Here is a 19672-nt window from a genome sequence, read left to right as displayed (position 1 = left end):
CTAAAGACAGATATTCTATGACCCTCCAGAAGTTTTATTATTTTCATTAGTTTGGAAGCATATTCTTAATCAAAGTTTTGAAAATATTGTCTTTACAAATGTCTGTTCATTAATCAGAATGAAAGTACATTACTCTCAAATCCTTTTATGCATATCATATTTCATTTTCTTGCAACACATAAAATTTGTGTGATTTTTGATCCTCCATCTCTTCTTCCAAGGAACCTTTTCAGTCTTTCCAATGTTCAACATATAATACCATCTTTAACTTTACCAATAAATAAAGTAAAATAATCTGTAATCTGAATTTTCCATGGTAAAGAAAATACAGGTTAATTGAAGATGTTTCTTATTTACATCACACATAGCCAAAAATTGTTTACTCTGCACATAGCTGCTTTTGAATTATCTGCCAGCATTCAGTTCTATGATTATTTTTTCTATATTTTAAGTTATTGATATTGTGCAAAGTTCAACATTGTCTTTTTATATATAGTTGACAATTTCTTATATTTGTATTTCTAAAATATGGTTTTAGAAGTTTCATATTAATAGAAACTTGCATTTCTAATGGGTGGCTTACCCATTTTTGCTATAAGGAATGATTTCTTCTTCACATATAATGATAAGATTAATAAACTTCAATGTAGAATCATTTATGCACATCATTGTATGCTTATTTTGAAAGAGAAAAACTATTAATTTAGAAATTTTACTGCTTTGTTGAAAATGACACAGCAGAAAAGCCTTGATAACTCATTTCCTTCTTTATGAGGCAGTGTACTAGGAGAAAACAATGAATTATCAAATAATCAAATACAAAGTTTTCTACTATTTACCATTATACTTCCATATTCACTCTGTTCTTTTGCAACTAGTATAACATATACACATAAACACACACTTAAACACACATACACTTACAGAATTACTACTGTAGCTTACACCACTTACATTTTATATATGGAATGAGGTCTGTGTGTTTACACTGTAAAAAATTCAGACCAAATATGACCCTAATTATCTCAATTATAACATTTTCTTGATTTCCTAAGATTCAATGGATCATCTTCGAGATTTATTACCCTTAACAATAATTATTAAGAAAATAATGGTGTATTTTGAAGTGCAGATATTATTATTATTTTATTTAATGTATAAAATGATTTAGAACAAAATTATTGAATTGCTTTTTCTCTTAAAAGTTCTGTATCTACCCTGCATGTCATGAACTAAGAACACAAAAGGAGATGCACTCACTAAGTTACACAAAGTAAATGTGTTGAGTATATTTTTTTTCACTTACTCCTTCTTAGAAGGTATCTTTAAATGATAAATGGGTTATGGAAAAGAATACAATATCTTCCTAGTTAGTAAATCAATACTATGAGAATTTTTTCTGCCTGGGTAGAGGAAGTACATGCACAAAGTGTTTATTTTCCAACATGAAGCTTTGATGAGTGGGGCATTATGAAATGCATATAACATATTTGGCAGAAAGTTGGACAAGTTGCTAAAATAGAAAAAAAATTATTTAGACAAGGTGGCTAAAAGTTCTTAATATTCAAGAGAGACAAATATACTCAAAAGAATATACATATAAAGAGCTAAAATGTATTATATTATCTTTATAAATATAACATTTCTTTGAAAGAGCTCTTAGAGAAACCTATTAAAAGTTTTTAACTTTCAGTGAATAGCTGGTAAATATTTAATGGTTTAATTTTTTTGAATCCTTGGGAATAAGTGTCAGGATTAAAATACAGACTTTGTGGTGAGAATCACAATTTATACCCATGCATATTTCCCATGGCTCAAACTCTCAACTTAAATAAACATATATACATTTTGTTTATTTAAAGATAAAAGAGGGTGAAGTTCCTCATATAGATAAAACAAATGAACAGTAATTTAACTTGGGTAAAATTGAGAACAGTGGTTTGGCTAAATAGAAACTGAGTAACTGCATAACCAATACCTTGCACATCATGTCCATAGGGAGCACAGTTTTCCTGAGAGAAGTTTCTTCAAAGCATCTTTCACATCCTTGTTTCTTAAAGTGTAGATAATAGGATTTAAGGTGGGGGTCACCATGGTGTAGAAAAGTGAGATGAACTTACCTTGGTCCTGTGCATAACTGTTACTTGGTTGCAGGTACATGTAAATTATGGTGCCATAGAAAATGATCACCACTGTAAGGTGGGAGGAGCAGGTGCTGAATGCTTTGTGCCTTGCCTCCACTGAGTTGATCCTCAGCACTGCTTGAGTTATGAAGCCATAGGAGATAAGGATGAGTACTGGGGGAATTAGGAGAAACAGGACACTAACAATGAAAAGCACCAACTCATTGATGGTGGTGTCCACACAAGCCAACTTGAGAAGAGCTGGTACTTCACAAATAAAATGATCTAGCCTATGGTTGCCACAAAAAGGCAATTGCAAGGTAAAGGTAGCATGAACCAGGGAATTGACCAAACCACTGAGCCAGGAGATGGATGCCAGCTGCTGGCATAGCTGTGGGTTCATGATGACTACATATTGGAGGGGTTTGCAGACAGCAGCATAACGATCCAAGGCCATCACAGCCAGGAGGATACACTCGGTGGAGCCCAGCGCTAGAGAAATATAGAGTTGTACCACACAACCTCCATAAGTGATGGTTTTCTCTGGTCCTCGCAGATTAACTAGAGTCTGAGGTGCAAGGCTAGTAGTGAAGCAGATGTCCAGTAGGGAGAGGTTGCTGAGGAAGAAGTACATAGGGGTATGAAGAGGAGGATCCAGGTATGAGATGATGATGATGGTGAAATTTCCCGCAAGGGTAAGGAGGTAGAAGAAAAGGACAAACACAAAGAGCACAGCCTCCAGGCGAGGGTGGTCTGAGAAGCCTAGAAGGACAAAACCCATCAGGGAACTCTCATTGGCTTTTTCCATTCCTCCAGAGGGAACTACACCTGCTAAAAGAGGAATGAGAACAGAGGAATTTGAAACACCTCATCCTAGAATCACAGAATGCATATGCTGAAAGGCTAATGGAGACTGACTTATCCAACCTACTAATTTTTCACCCCTAATATGTTACTGACTTGAAACATTAACCCATGTTACTTCATTTCAGTCCAATGACTCTCCTTTAAAAGTCATAAATGCTTTCAACTTTGGGGTTATCTGGAAACTGATTATTAAAGTCATTCAAAGTAGATATTTTCATGTATATCAAGAAATGTGTAATGACCTACTCACTACTAAAATCAAGTGCCTCTCAAAGTAAAGTGAATAGAATCTTCATGGTTTTTAACTGTTCACAAAAATCTGCATACAAAAATACATTATTCAGGTTTCATATTTGGTTTTAGCATAGGCACAAATGGGGATGGGAAATTTCTTCACATCTTCCGCCTACACACATGCATTCTTAAACACTCATCTCTATGCAGTGCCTCAACAGAGAAAGGTAAGGTAGTCATGGGTTTAATAGTGTATCTAGACAGACATAACAAAATTAAATAGTTAGGTGATGAATAACTTAAATTTAAAAATAAATTTTTAATAAGTTAATAATTTTAAGCAGATTTTTACAAAATAAATGAGAAAAATATTATTTTGAAATATGAAGACTAGGGAAGCCTTTATGTATGAAACTAACAAAAATAATATCTTTGAAGATGGTAATATTAGGATGGGAAGGGATAAAATATCATTTTCGACATGTGGGAAAACATTAGAAATAACTAGGAGGAAATGAAGAGGAATGTTTGAGGAACCAAACTATATAATATAAATCAACTTATACAAGTTCATTCAATGATTGAACTCCCAAAAAATAAAAATTATTTTTAAAACTATATTTTAAAACAACATCACTTAAAACAATCTGGCCAAAATTTCTTAATATCCTAGACTGCAAAAAAGTACTTAAAAGAATATACATTATTAACAAAAAAATAATGAATTAGAGTTCATTGCAGCACTATATACAATAGCCAATACATGGAAGCAGCCTAAACATCCATCAAGAGAGGAATGGATAAAGAAGATGTGGTACAGATACATAATGAAATATTACTTGCTATTATTATAAATACAAACTTTTTTGAAAGAGCTCTTAGATAAACCTTTTAAAACTTCTCAACTTTCAACATGATAAAAACATAAAACAGATTACAAACAAAAATGAAGAGTTTATGTGAAAGGTGAAGAAAATTCAAGGTCAGTTGGTAAACACCGGTAGAGCATTGTGTAGGTGATACATTTGCCTTTATAAGAAGCAAAAAGTTGAGTGTTAAAGACTTTCCTAGAAAAAACTATTTGAAGCCAAATTGTAGAAAATATTGAGCAAGATAAAGTTATTAATTTTGTTATGCAGACAATGAAATGTCACTGAAGGTTTATGAGCACACAGGAGAATGATACTATCAATTTCTGTTTTGGAACTATTAACCTGGTAGTGATATGTAGTTGCATAAGGAAAGAAATTGATGTCAGGGAGTTCAGTTAGGAACATTTCAATATTCTCCTCATGTAAACTGGGGGCCATGTAGTACAAATAGACTGAAAACTATTGAAAATGACAACAATTTAATGAAAATTAATTGAAGGAAAATTAATTGAATGAAAATAAGAAAATTAATTGAATAGTGATTTTGTAATGGAAAGGGGAATAAGATGGGGACTTTAAGATGATTCCATGATTTGCTTTCAGAATGAGGAAACTAGGGAAGTGTAAAATGAGAGACTACATTTCCCATTCTGATACTTTTTTGCCCAATTTACCAAGACTCCCAATTCAAAATATGTTTCATTTCATCCTCCTCCACCCTGCCTTTGGCCAATGTGTTTCTTCCTGACTGATTGTGAAATTTTAGTATAGGATTCAAATAAGGTGATTGTATCTAGTGTGCTTATTTATATACACTGAGCCAGATGTAAGCCAGGTGTGTTTTCCTTCCTTCCAAAAGAGGTAGAGGGAATGCTTTTGAATGTCATTTCATGATGACTTTTAAAGAAATTTCTAATATCTGTTTGTCTCTATGATTGAGAATTGTTACACTAAACATAACAAATGTATAAACCATGAAAAATATAGATATTAATGCAAGAAGAAGGTGAAAACAAGCTGAGATTTTCAACAAAGACATAAATCAAAAGCAAGAAAGAGGTGTGAAGTAGGGCCAAATCGTGTGAGAAATCTTAAAATGAGGATTATCCTCGTATTTTCTTAAAATAACAATTAAGTTGTGTGTGAGTGAAGGGAGAAATATTCTAATAAAGATTGTAAATTACTCTGTAGGTGAGATAGTAAAGGACTTTGAAATTTAGCCTAGAAATGTTGATGGTTTGTATAAGGCTATTTTAAAATATCTTACCTGTAGAATCAATTGAGCTAAAAAAATAAAAGGTAAGTGATAAGCATATATAAGAATCAAGAAATGAGGTAGTGAGTATCATGATCTTTGCCTTTAATTCTTATTCAAACTAAGCACAAACCACCAGCCAGAGGGATGAACACTACACACGAAGCACTTAAGTTCCTCCTTCTACTAGTCCATGCCTTCCCTAACCTCTGCCTCTACCCCCACAAGCCTGATGTATTACCTTGCCATGCTGAGCAATTTGCAATCTCCTAACTGTCCTTTCATTTATCTTTCCTTTTGTTGATCCCTATATAGGGATATTCTCTCCAACAACCATTACCTGAAAATCATCTACACAGTTTTCAAAACTCAGCACTGGTCAATTACATACAAACTCTCCCTTGACTCTGACTTACCTCCACTCTCCATGATGGCAAGATTTATTTTGTGTCACTATATACTCTAAAGCTACTTCTACAATAGAAACTATAAGACACTACTAACCTAATTTTTACTTCTGTATAGTTTTACCAAACCATAAACTACTAAAACTTAAGGGTCATGGTTTACTGATACTTTATGTAATTTTATGATGTCTGATATACAATAATTCATCAATAACAGCTTGATGAAGCAATGAATGCATTTTCAGGCGTCCTATTTCCCACAGTCAGATTCTTTAAAAAAAAATTCTCTATAGAAAATATAAGGAAAAAAGTTATGGTCAGATAAGCTGAGCTGGGAGAGAGAACTGAACTGCATATATAGGCAATTAAAGCAACAATGAGCCAAAACAAGGTGACAGTGAAGTCTTTAATCACTTAGAGTGATGGCATAAGCAAGAGTCTAAAATTGGAGAAAGTACCTACTCCACCCTGTTTCTTGTCCCTTTGTGGAATGGTGTCACTTCTGAGGGTACCCTAAAAAAAAAATAACTCCTGCAGTTTTATGATCCTGAAACCAAGGGGAGGGAGAGAAGAAAAGGGCTAAGTGTGAAAAAGTAGAGTATTGAATCAGAAAAGAAGAAGTTGTCTTAAAGATTTCCCCTCTTCCCCCTACCAGGAGGCCTTGGCAAAAGTACCTGAAGAAGACCTTTTCCCAAAGCTTCAGACAAACGGACCCAGCAATGAAGATGCTCAGGACACACGTACCAATATGTACAAGAACATGAGCAGCCACAGGGGCCTGAGTCTGACTGCAACCTTTCAGATATTGCAGTGAATTGGCTGATGTGAGGGTGGCAGCTTTCTCCCATGAAGCCTGTCAGGCAAAGCCTTTGTAATTGCCTATGGTCAGGCTTGAAATGTAACACATGGGTTTTTAATCAGGAATCAACTCCTCTGTTACCTGTGTTATTGTGTCACTCAGTCTTTGTTCATTACCTCAATCACCTGCTTGTAGAAAGCTTTGGAACAGCCTGAAAAATCATAATTCTGCCCTGTCTTGATTTGGAGAAATCCAATGTAAGACAGATGTTTTTCTGATCTAGGGTATTTTCCATATGCTATGTTCCTCCATGGCTACTCTATAGGTGAAAATACAAGATCAATGATTATAGATTTCTCAGTATCTGTTCAGGTGTCTTAAAACCAGATTGGAAGTTGCCCTTCTGACTAATAAAGTTCATGGTCTAATGTGTAGTCAAGTATTCTCTACCCATGAAGATTCTGATTCTTGCTGACCCTCAAGTTTCAGTAAAGTACAATTACATCCTATAAGGAAACACAAAAATGAGACCATAATGTCAATAGAGTCAAGAAAGAATAGATCTCTAGAAAATATTTCATTTCTTCTCAATGAAATCCATTCAATAATACAGACCCTCTGTTATTTGGTTAAAAGTATCCATGCATTATTTTTCTGAACTGACAGATAACTCCAGAGTTCAAAGGCTTGCAATGGTGCACTACTGAATGAAGGTTTCTTTCTGCTAATTCTCATGAGTAAATTTTTACAGAGAGTTGAATCACCCTGAATTGAAGTGCTCTAATTGAGCTGTGATGTTGTATTGCTGTGGAATAGAGTATGTCTATATCTATTTATCTATCTGTCACCCATCATCATCATCATCATCTATGGTGTTTCTACAAAAGTAAATTTGACTCAAAAATGTTAGCCATCTAAAGAAGTCAGTGGCACTAATTTGTGCACATGAAAAACAGCAATAAATTGCTCCATTCCCTTATTTGATATGTAAATCTGAAGTTCAGATAGTTTACCTGTCTCATCAAGCATCATTATTATTTATATGATAGAACAAATCTAGTGGTAATAGAAACTATAAGCTTGCTACTCATTAACTTTTATAAAGCCCTTCAAGATCCAAGTGTACTTGATTAAGGCTGAACACAGTTCTTACTTACTATTAGGGTTATTTCATTCTGTTCAAATTTTCACATCCTCAGGAGGCATATTATATAGTATTTTCTTAGTTTTGTGTTTACATGTCTAACTAGCCCCTACTCACAAGAAGAGTGGTTTCAAAACAGTGTCTATTAAAGAGTCATGTTTTCAACAGGAGCCAACTCTGAGGAAACTTTTAGTGGTAATGAGAATTATGACAGAAGGGTATCCTTCTGGGGAAGTTGGCAATGTCATGAAAAGGCCATGGTGTGTTTATAGCTAAAAGTCTTCTGGGGAAAAACTGTGTCCCCAGCAGGCAATCAGCCAGGGGACTGACTAATCTCTGGGAATCATCCAGGGAGAATGGATGCACATTCTTCCCAAGTGTGAAGTTCTCCTTTCTTCCTTGAAGAAAGGTCTTGGGACCCAAGAAAGGTCTTAGGACATTATAATTTGTTAAGAAAATAGAAGACATCAGACTTGACCAACATAAAATAAATGAATAAATAAAAACAGCCTACTTCTTTTGGCTCCTTCCTCCTTCACTCCAATTATAAGAGAGAATATCACTTTATTCTCCTTAAAGTAAATCCTTCCTCTCATATATTGGATTCCCTGCACATATAAATTGCTCTAACTATGACCATCTTTCCCTGGTACTACCAAGTAACTTTAAAATTAAAATGATCTGAAGAAATGTCTAGATTTATTTTTTTGCAGTGTCATCTTTTTGTCTCAAAACATTTATTTTTAATTGAATTATAGTAATTACATTATATTAGTTGCAGGTATACAGCATAGCAATCCAAAATTTGTATAGATTATACTCCAATTAAAGTTATTATAAAATATTGGCTATATTCCCTGTGCTGTACAAAATATACTTATAGCACATTTATTTTATACATAGTAGTTTTTACCTCCTAAAACAATAAATGTATCTTGCCCCTCCCTCCTTCCGTCTCCCCGGTGGCAACCACTAGTTTGTTTTGTATATCTCTGAGTCTGTTTCTGTTTTATTATGTTCTTTTTATTGTTGTTTTATGTTTTAGATTCCACATATAAGTGATAACATGCAGTATTTATCCTTGTTCAAATTATTTCACAAGCATAGCACCCTCCAGGTTCATCCAGGTTATTATGCATGGCAAATTTCATTCTTTTTTAAGGCTCAGTATTATTCCATTGTATATATTACCAAATCATCTTTATCTATTTATATGTTCATGGGCACTTAGTTTACTTCCAAGTCTTGGCTACTGTAAATAGTTCAGGTATGAATACTGTGGTGCAAGTATCTTTATAAATTAGTTTTTTCATTTTTTTTCTCGTTGTATACCCAGGAGTGCAAATGTTGTATTATATAGTAGCTCTATTTTTACTTTTTTGAGGAACTCCATACTGTTTTCCAGAATGTGGTTCACCAATGTACATTGCCACCAACGGTATACAAGGTTTCCCTTTTTCTGCATTCTCTCCAACATTCGTTACTTGTAGACTTTAAAAAAAGAATAGGCTTGATTTTTAGTTCCACTTTTTTTTTAATTTTTATTTTATATTGGAGTATAGTTTATTAAGAATGTTGTATTAAAAAAATCTATAAAAAAAAAACAAACAAGAATGTTGTGTTAGTTCCAGGGGTACAGCAAAATGGTTCAGTTATACATATACATATACCTATTCTTTTTCAAACTTTTTCCCGTTTATGTTATTACAGAGTATGGAGCAGAATTCCCTATGTTATACAGTAGGTCCTATTGATTACCTATTTTAAATAAATGTATACACGTCAATCCCAAACTCGCAATCTATCCTTTCCTTCCCTGACCCTTCCCCGCTGGTAAGCATAAGTTCATTCTCTAAGTCTGTGAGTCTGTTTCTGTTTTGTAAATAAGTCCTTTTGTATTATTTTTTTTTAGATTTTACATATAAGCAATATCATATGATATTTGTCTTTCTCTGTCTGATTTACTTCACTTAGTACGATAATCTCCAGGTCCATCCATGTTGCTGCAAATGACATTTTTTCATTCTTTTTAATGGCTGACTAAAATTCCATTGTATGTATGTACTACATCTTGTTTATCTATTCATCTATTGATGGACATTTAGGTTGCTTCCATGTCTTGGCTACTGTAAACAGCAGTGCAAGGAACACTGGGGTACATGTATCCTTTTGAACCATGATTTTCTTCAGGTATATATGCCCAGGATGAGATTGCTAATGATATGGTAGCTCTATTTTTAGTTTCTTAAGGAATATCCATACTGTTCTCCATAGTGGCTGCGACAATTTACATTCCCACCAACAGAGTATCAGGGTTCCCTTTTCTCCACATCCTCTCCAACATTTATTGTTTGCAGACTTTTTGATGATGGCCATTCTGACTGGTGTGAGGTGATGTCTCACAGTAGTTTGACTTGCGTTTCTCTAATAATTAGCAATGTTGAATATTTTTTTCATGTGCTTTTTGGCCATCTGTATGGCTTCTTTGAAGAAATGTATATTTAGGTTTCCGGCCCATTTTTTATCGGTTTCTTTGTTTTCATTTTTGTTTTTTGTAACAGAGAGCTGTATGAGTGGTTTGTAAATTTTGGAGATTAATCACTTATCTGTCACATTGTTTGCAAATATTTTCTCCCATTCTGTGGCTTGTCTTTTTGTTTTCTTTATGGTTTCTTTTTCTGTGAAAAAGCTTTTAAGTTCAATTAGGTCTCATTTTTTTATTTTTGGTTTTATTTCCATTACTCTAGGAGACTGATCAAAGAAGATATTGCTTCAATTTATGTAAAAAAGTGTAAGTGTTCTGTCAATATTTTCCTCTAAGGATTTTATAGTATCCAGTCTTACATTTGGGTATTTAATCCATTTTGAGTTTATTTTTGTGTATGGTGTTAAAAAATGTTCTAATTTCATTTTTTTTACATGTAGTTGTCCAGTTTCCCTAACATCATTTATTGAAGTGACTATCTTTTCATTGTATATAGTTTTGCCTCCTTTGTCATCAAGTAATTGACCATAGCTGTGTGGGGTTATTTCTGGACTTTCTATCCTGTTCCATTAATATATATTTCTGTTTTTGTTCCAGTATCATATTGTTTTGATGACTGTAGCTCTGTATTATAGTCTGAAGTCAGGGAGCCTGATTCCTCCAGCTCTGTTTTTCTTCCTCAAGATTTCTTTGGCTATTTGGGGTCTCTTGTGTCTCCATACAAATTTTAAGATTTTTTTTGTTCTAGTTCTGTGAAAAATGCAGTTGGAAATTTGATAATGATTGCATAGTGAATCTGTACATTGCCTTGGGTAGCATAGTCATTTTGAAATATTATTTCAATATAAGAACATGATATATCTGTTTGTGTCATCTTCAGTTTCTTTCATCAGTCTCTTATAGTTTTTGGAGTACAAGTTTTTTGCCCACTTAGGTGGGTTTATTGCTAGGTATTTTACTCTTTTTGATGTGATGGTAAATGGGATTGTTTCTTTAATTTCTCTCTCTGATCCTTCCTTGTTAGTGTAGAGGAATCCAACAGATTTCTGTGTATTTACTTTGTATCTTGCAATTTTACTGGATTCTTTGATGAGCTCTAGTAGTTTTCTGGTAGAATCTTTAAGATTTTCTCTGTATAGTATCATATCAGCTGCAAACAGTGAGAGTTTTGCTTCTTCTTTTCCAATTTGGATTCCTTTTATTTATTTTGCTTCTCTGACTGCCATGGCTAGGACTTCCAAAATTATGTTGAATAAAAGTGGCGAGAGGAGCCATCCTTTTTCCTGATCTTAAAGGAAATGTTTTTGGCTTTTCCCATTGAGTATAATGATACCTGCAGGTTTGTCATATACAGCCTTTATTATTATTTTGAGGTAGGGTCCCTCTATGCCCACTTCCAGGAGAGTTTTCATCTTAAATGGGTGTTGAATTTTGTCAAAAGCTTTTCCTGCATTCATTGAGATGATCATATGGCTTTTATACTTCAATTTGTTGATGTGGTGTATCACATGGATTGATTTGTGGATGTTGAAAAATGCTTTCATCCCTGGGAAAAATCCTGCTTGATCATGGTGTATGATTATTTTAATGTATTGTTGGATTTGATTTGCCAGTATTTTGCTGAGGATTCTTGTGTCTATGTTCATCAGTGATATTGGCCTGTAATTTTTTTTATGGTATCTTTGTCTGGTTTTGGTGTAAGGGTGATGGTGGCCTCATAGAGCAAGTTTGGGAGTGTGCCTTTCTTTGCATTTTTTAGAGTAGTTTCAGAAGGATAGGTGTTAACTCTTCTCTAAATGTTTGATAGAGTTCACCTATGAAGCCATCTAGTCCTGAACTTTTGTTTGTTGGAAGATTTTTAATCACAGTTTCAATTTCAGTACTTGTGATTGGTCTGTTCATATTTTCTATTTCTTCCTGGTTCAATCTTGGGAGACACTACCTTTCTAAGAATTTGTCCATTTCTTCAAGGTTGTCCACTTTATTGTTATATAGTTGCTTGTAGTCTTCTCTTATGATCCTTTGCATTTCTGTGGTGTCATTGTAACTTCTTTTCCATTTCTAATTTTATTGATTTGAGCCCTCTCCCTCTCTTTTCTTGATGAGTCTGGCTAAAGGTTTATAAATTTTGTGTATCTTTGCAAAGGAACACCTTTTAAGTTCATTGATCTTTACTATTGTTTTCTTCATTTCTGTTTCATTTACTTCTGCTCTCATCTTTATGCTTTCTTTCCTTCTACTAACTTTGGGGCTTTTCTATTCTTCTTTCTCAGTTGCTCTAGGTGTAAGGTTAAGTTGTATATTTGAGATTTTTCTTGTTTCCTGAGGAAAGATTGTATTGTGATATACTTCCTTCTTAGAGCTGCTTTTGCTGTGTCCCAGAAGTTTTGCATTGTCGTGCTTTTGTTTTTATTTATTTCTAGGTATCTTTTTAAATTTCCTCTTTGATTTCTTCAGTGATCAATTGGTTTTTTAGTAGCAAATTGTTTAGCTTCCATGTGTTTGTGGTTTTTACAGTTTTTTTTTCCCTTGTAGTTGATTTCTAATCTCATAGCATGGTGGTCAGAAAAGATGCTTGATATGATTTCAATTTTCTCAAATTTACTGAGGCTCACTTTGTGGCCATGTGCACTTGAGAAGAATGTGTATTCTGCTGTTTTGGATGGAATGCTCTATAAATATCAGTTAAATCCACCTGGTCTAATGCATCATTTAAGGCCTCATTGATTTTCTTTCTGGATCATCTGTCCATTGATTAATGTGCAGTGTTAAAGTCCCCCACTATTACTGTGTCATTGTCAATTTCTCCTTTTGACTGTTAGTATTTGCCTTATATTTTTAAATACTCCCATGTTGGGTGCATATATATTTACAATTGTTATATCTTCCTCTCAGATTGATCCCATGATTATTTTGTAGTGTCCTTTTTGTCTCTTGCAATATTCTTTATTTTAAAGTCTATTTTGTCTGATATGAGTATTGCCATTCCAGCTTTCTTTTTTTTTTTTTTTTTGTTTTTTGTTTTAGTATAAATTTAAAATCCTTTAATATACCTTCTAAGAAATTGGCTCATACAATTGCAAAATTAAATGGAGAGGACAAGAAAGAAGAATGCAAAAGCTTTTGCCAACTTGCATTAAGAGAATTTTTGAACCAAACTTTGTAACAATAATTATATTAACTACTCTCCATAATCACTGTGAGTTATTAGTGCCATGCAGTTATGAGTGTGGATTAAATGTAACATAACAATTTCAGAAAAGTTAAACTAGTATGTCCAATGTACATACTAAGTTGAAGCATAAGAAATTGCTAACGTTCAACTGTTTTTAATGAACCAAAATAGTAATTTCATGTGGTTCGACCTAACAGTCCTTAATTAACACATTTTAAAAGGTACATGAAATTTTTAAAAAAGAAAGGCTTATTATTATTTTTTTATGTTTTTTTTGGGGGGGGGGGTCCAGCTTTCTTTTTATTTCCATGCAATAACTTTCTCTATCCCCTCACTTTCAGTTTGCGTGTGTCCCTGGATCTGAAGTGGGTCTCTTGTAGACAGTATATATGTGTCTTGTTTTTATATATATTCAGCCAGTCTATGTCTTTTGTTTGGAACATTCAATCTGTTTGTATTTAAGGTAATCATTGATATGTGTATACTTACAGCTGTTTTGTTGATTGTTTTTGAATGTCTGTTTTCTTCCCTTCCTTTGTTGTTCTCTCCTCCTGTGATTTTATGACTATCTTTAGTGTTGTGTTTGGATTACTTTTTCTTTTTTGTGTATATATCTATTATAGATTTTTGGTTACTGTGAGGTTTTGATATAATAGTCTCTATATACACATGATTGTTTTATGTTTCTGACCTCTTAATTTCAAATACATTTTAGATATCCTGCATTTTTCCTCTCCTCCTCTCATGATTACTGGTTTTGATATCATATTTTAAATTTATTGTTTTGTGTATCCCTTAACTGGTTATTGCTAAAACAGACGATTTTATTACTTCTGTCTTTTCACCTCACTACTAGTTTGCTTGTGAATGATTTCATACCTTTACTATGTGTTTGCTTTTACTGGTTAGCTTTCCCATTTTGTACTTTTTCTTTTCCACCTAGAAAAGTTCCTTTAACATTTATTGTAAAGCTGGCTTGGTGGTGTTGAATTCTTTTAGCTTTTGCTTGTCTGTAAGGCTTTCGATTTCTCCTTTAAATTGGAACAAGAGGCTTACTGGGTAGAGTAATCTTGGTTGAAGGTTTTTCCATTTCATTATTTGAAATATATCATGCCACTTCCCTCTGGCTTGCAATGTTTCTGCTGGAAAATCAGCTTATAGCCTTATGGGGATTCCCTTGCATGTTATTTGTTGCTTTTCCCTTGTTGCATTTAATATTTTCTCTGTCTTTAATATTTGTCAATTGATGACTATGTGTCTTGGTGTGTTCCTACTTGGGTTAATCCTGTACAGGACTCTCTGTACTTCCTGGATTTGGGTGACTGTTTCCTTCCCCATGTTAGGGAAGTTTTTGGCTGTTATCTATTAAAATATTTTCTCAGGGTCTTTCTCTCTCTCTTCTCCTTCTGGGACCCATATAATGTGAATGTTAGTGTGTTTGATGTTGTCCTAGAGGTCTCTTAAACTGTCCTCATTTCCTTTCATTCTTTTTTCTTTATTCTCTTCCATGGCAGTGATTTCCATTATTCTGTCTTCCAGCTCACTGTTCCATTCTTCTGCCTTATTTATTCTGCTATTGATTCCCTTGAGTGTATTTTCCACTTTAGTTATTTTACTCTTCATCTCTGCTTGATTGTTCCCTATAACTCTTTGTTAAAACCTTTTTGTAACGTCTCACTCTTTGCATCCATTCTTTTTGCAATTTTTTGGATCATCTTTATGATCATTACTCTGAACTCTTCTGTGGGTAGATTGCCTATCTCCACTTCATTTATTTTCTATTTTTTTAATTACTGTTTTATTTATTCTCTCTCTGATCATTATTTTTCCCTACTTCTGCTGACCTTTGGCTTTGTATGTTCTTTTTTTTTTTTTTCCTATTTTATGTGGTACATTACATTGTTTATTTGAGATTTTACTCATTTCTGAGGAAGGCCTGTATCACCATGAACTTCCCTCTTAGAACAAGTTTTGCTGCATCCTTTGATATTCCACTTTTTCCTTCATGGACCTTATTTCTATTTAAAACTTTCCTCATTATCTTGTAGTCATTTAAGGCTGATCTTTCCTAATTACATGCCTTTCACAATAGGCATGTGCCCTTTTACCTGGTTTTCTTCTTATGTTTAGCACAGTAGGTGACATTCAGTACTTCTTCACTAAAATGTGATGAACAGATAAATAAGTGAGAGGATAATACTCCAAACATTAAAGGAGTAGAAGGCAGGCAATGCCTTGCCTTCAACAGTATGCTTGTACTTCTGAACAATTATAAATCACAATTCATTTCCTGAGATTTTTTTATTTGAAATCATTACCAATTTGGATTTATAAGACCCTCCCACAATACACTTCTGCATCTCATTAAATTAATTTATTTTGATATAAATTTGAACACAATGCTGTTTTGCCTACAATAGCCTATAAAATTTAAAGCTTGAGGGCTTCCTAGGTGGCGCAGTGGTTAAGAATCCGCCTGCCAATGCAGAGGTCACGGGTTCGATCCCAGCTCCAGGAAGATCCCACATGCTGCGGAGCAACTAAGCCCGTGTGCCACAAAAAAAAAAAAAAAAAAATTTAAAAAAAAAATTTAAAGCTTGTAAAATAAATTGAAAAGAAAATATACCACAATACAGTCACACAAAAATTTCCAGAATGAAGATAGAAGAGTTTCTGATTCTCATAAAGGAAATGGTACAGGAAAAGCTCATTTAGAGTTATATTATGCTAAAATATCATTTTTAGCATGAATAAGAAGAAGTGTTTGAATAAGATTTTATCTGGAGAGAAAAATCCCTAAATAATGAAAATATACTTTTATATTTAAAATATATTTATAAGTGCAGATTTATATGTAAAATATATAGGGTTAAAATAAAAACAAAGCATTAATTGTATTTTCAAGCCACAGAAGATTCTACATCTGTATGTCACTTCACACTGTTTCACTGCTGCACTACATATTTAGAGAATCAGTCTCCTTCTATCTGCCTTAGTCATCATCTTTAACGTGTGGATTTTGTCTACAGGTTATTTTTGCACCTCCATAGATTTCTTCCAAGTTCTACGAGAAAAAAGCATACAGTGAAAGAAAAGGCTTTTGCTTTTTTAAAGCTTGTCTGAGGCACATCCATGCCAGATGTGTTTATAGAAAGAAATGTCTTCTCTCCATCCTCAGCTACGAAAGGCTGAAAGATGAAATGTATTATCGGCAAATGTAGGAAGGATAAGATGTTTAGTTGAACACCTGATTTTAATATTTTTCCATAGCTCTTAATCTTCTAAAGACAGTCTCATATGCTACATAATATAATCTTCAGAAAAGACACTGAAGTATAAATTGAGAAAATGATTCACCTTATGCTACTACTGAGTAATGACAAAATCAGGACTAGAAATATATTCTGTAGTGTTAAATATTGTATAAGTAATTAGCCAAAAGATAAAGTAAGAAAATGATACAAGTAAGCTCCTATTAAAAGATGTTTGGGACTTCCCTGGCAGTCCAGTGATATAGACTCTGCACTTCCAATGCAAGAAGCATAGGTTTGATCCCTGGTTGGGGAACTAAGATCCCACATGCCACACAGTGTGGTCAATAAAATATTTTTTAAAAAGCAAAAATTAAAAAAAATAAGTAGAAAGATGTTCATCATAGTATTACTTTAAATTCTTTAAATAATCATGTAATTATCCCCAGAATCTTCTCTAGAGTTTTTTAGTGCTCCTTTAACCTCCTTGTTTCTTAAAGTATAGATAAGAGGTTTGAGCATGGTGCTCATCACACTGCAGAAGAGGGGGACAAATATTCACTGGTCCTTGGCTCCACTCTTCACTGGCTGCAGATAAATGAAGATTATAGTTCCACAGAAAATGGTGACAACCATCAGATGAGAAAAGCAGTTCTTAAATGCTTTTTTTCTTCCAGTAGCCAACTTGATCTTCAAAATTGCTTGGTAAATGTATCCATAAGTCCAGAATAAAGGAAACAGATACTATAAAAACAGGCTACCAGCCACAAAGAGCTATACACACACACTCACACACAAGTGGTGAAAGTGGTGTCCACACAAGCCAGCTGGATAAACACAGGAACTGCACAGATGAAATGATCCACTTGGTGATGACTATAGAAGGGCAGCTGCATGGTGAGAGTGGACTATACCATGGTGGTATCTACCCTGTTGAGCCATGCCAAAGACACTTGGATGTGACAAAGGTCAATGTGCATGACAAAGACATAATGTAGAGGACAGCAAATAGCAGCATAGCAATGGTAGGCTATTACTGCCAGGAGGACAGATGCCATGGATCCCAGTGCATGGGATATGTAGAGTTGAACAACACATCTATGATAGGTGATAGGCTTCACTGAATCTCTCACATTAACTAGAATCTGAGGAATAATACCTATGGAGAAATAGAGATCCAGGAAGGAGAGATTTAAAAGGAAGAAATATATTGATATATGAAGCTTAGGATCCAGATGAGATACTAAGGTGATGGTGATGGGCCCCAAAATGGTTAGTAAATACACAATCAAGATAAATACAAATAGAACCTTCTGTAACTGAGGATAAATAGAAAACCCCAATGGCATGAAAACTGTTAGATTATTTTCATTGGTACCTCTCAGCATCCTCATGTGCAAATTATGTTCCAGAAAGCTGACTTATAACTGAGAAGGATGACATATTACATATGGTTAAATGAGTGACAATGTCACCTTCCCCTAAAGTATTTTACTTTAAACACTTAGAAGCTATGTTTACATCTAGTGATTTAGATCTGTTTTCCTACCATGTAAATTTTAAGTAAATGTAATCCCGCTTTACCTCTTAGCTGTCCTCTTTGATGCTCTCTTAAGTAAAGAGCAGTAGATCTCTAATAAAAACCATCATCTGCTTTGAGAGATAAAATGGACCATCACTTTTTCATAACCCAACTAAAGTTAACCTTTTCTACTAGTGCATTCCTGGTTACAGAAAGGGAAAAACTCAGATAATTCCAATTAGGGACACAAAACTTAGGTTTTATTTAGATTTTACGGTTTTATTCAATTAAGGGAGAAAAACTTTGTCACCCATGAACAGTGAATATAATTATCAGGTTACATGATTGAAATGCATTAAATGTGATTAGCATTAATTAAAAATTAACTCCTGAGAGCTTATGGGACCTGAAAAATATGCCCAGGGCACACAGTATGTATAGGGGATGCTCCTACAGAAGGTCATGCCTTTAAGACCAGGAGAGGTACCTGTGTTGCCTAATTTATAGGGAAACAAATGTAAAGCATCAAACAAAATGAGGAGACAGAGGAATTATGTTCCAAACAAAAGAACAAAATAAAACCCCAGGGGAAAAGACCCTAGTGAAGTGGACATAAGCAATTTACCTGATAAAGAGTTCAAAGTAATCAACATAAAGATGTTCACCAAATGCAGGAGAAGAATGGAGGAACACACTGAGAACCTCAACAAAGAGTTAGCAAATGTAAGAAAGAACCAATCAAAGCTACAGAATACAATAAATGAAATGAAAAGTAAATCCCTAGAGGAAATCAATAGCAGCGTAAAGAATACAGAAGAATGGATAAGTGATCAGGAAGACAGACTATTGTAAGTCACCCAATCAGAACAGTAAAAAGAAAAAAGAATTTTAAAAATAGTTCAAGGGACCTCTGAGATGATATCAAGCACACTAACATCCACATCATAGGGGTCCAAGAAGGAGAAGATAGAGATAAAGGAGAAAACACTTGAAGAAACAATGGCTGATTGTAAAGCAACTATATGCCAATAAAAATTAATTAAAAACACAGGAAACAATGTCTGAAAATTTCCTTAACATAGGAAAGAAAACAAGCATCCAGATCCAGGAAGAAAGAAAGTCTCAAAGAAGATGAACCCAAAGAGATTCACACCAAGACATCTCATAGTGGTAAAAGTTAAAGAGGAAATTTTAAAGTCAGCAAGAGAAAAATAACTAGTCACACAAAAGAGAACTCTCATAAGGCTATCAGCTATTTTTTCAGCAGAAAGTTTGCAAGCCAGAAGGAAGTGGCAGGACATTTAAAGTGCTGAAAGGACAAAAAAAAAAAAAAAAACAAAACTTACAACAAAGAATACTCTACTTGGCAAGCTTATCACACAAAATTGAAGGAGAGATCAAGAGTTTTCCAGACAAGCAAAAACTAAAGAAGTTCATGACCACTACACGGGGCCTTACAACAAATATTAAAGGGTCTTCTTTAAGCAGAAAAGAAAAGGCCATAATTAGAAATAAGAAAATATATGTAAGGAAAAATC

General features: G+C 33.9%; 1 protein-coding gene and 1 pseudogene across 1 annotated transcript; both read right to left on the bottom strand.

Moving 5' to 3' along the window:
• Positions 1 to 1986: 1986 nt before the first annotated feature.
• LOC130836715 (olfactory receptor 2G3) lies at positions 1987 to 2931 on the bottom strand. The gene has a single exon (XM_057709193.1). The coding sequence runs from the start codon at positions 2929 to 2931 to the stop codon at positions 1987 to 1989; it is 945 nt and encodes a 314-aa protein (XP_057565176.1).
• A 14104-nt stretch (positions 2932 to 17035) lies between these two features.
• On the bottom strand, positions 17036 to 18006 carry LOC130836347 (olfactory receptor 2G2-like; annotated as a pseudogene).
• Positions 18007 to 19672: the final 1666 nt, after the last annotated feature.

This window comes from Hippopotamus amphibius, chromosome 15 (assembly GCF_030028045.1).
Source record: "Hippopotamus amphibius kiboko isolate mHipAmp2 chromosome 15, mHipAmp2.hap2, whole genome shotgun sequence".
NCBI lineage: Eukaryota > Metazoa > Chordata > Mammalia > Artiodactyla > Hippopotamidae > Hippopotamus > Hippopotamus amphibius.
Note: the sequence above shows the minus strand (reverse complement) of the source record. Positions and strands in the feature narration are given on the sequence as shown.

Coding starts and splice junctions, on each gene's coding strand:
- LOC130836715 (XM_057709193.1), bottom strand. CDS start 2,931: ATGGAAAAAGCCAATGAGAGTTCCCTGATGGGTTTTGTCCTTCTAGGC.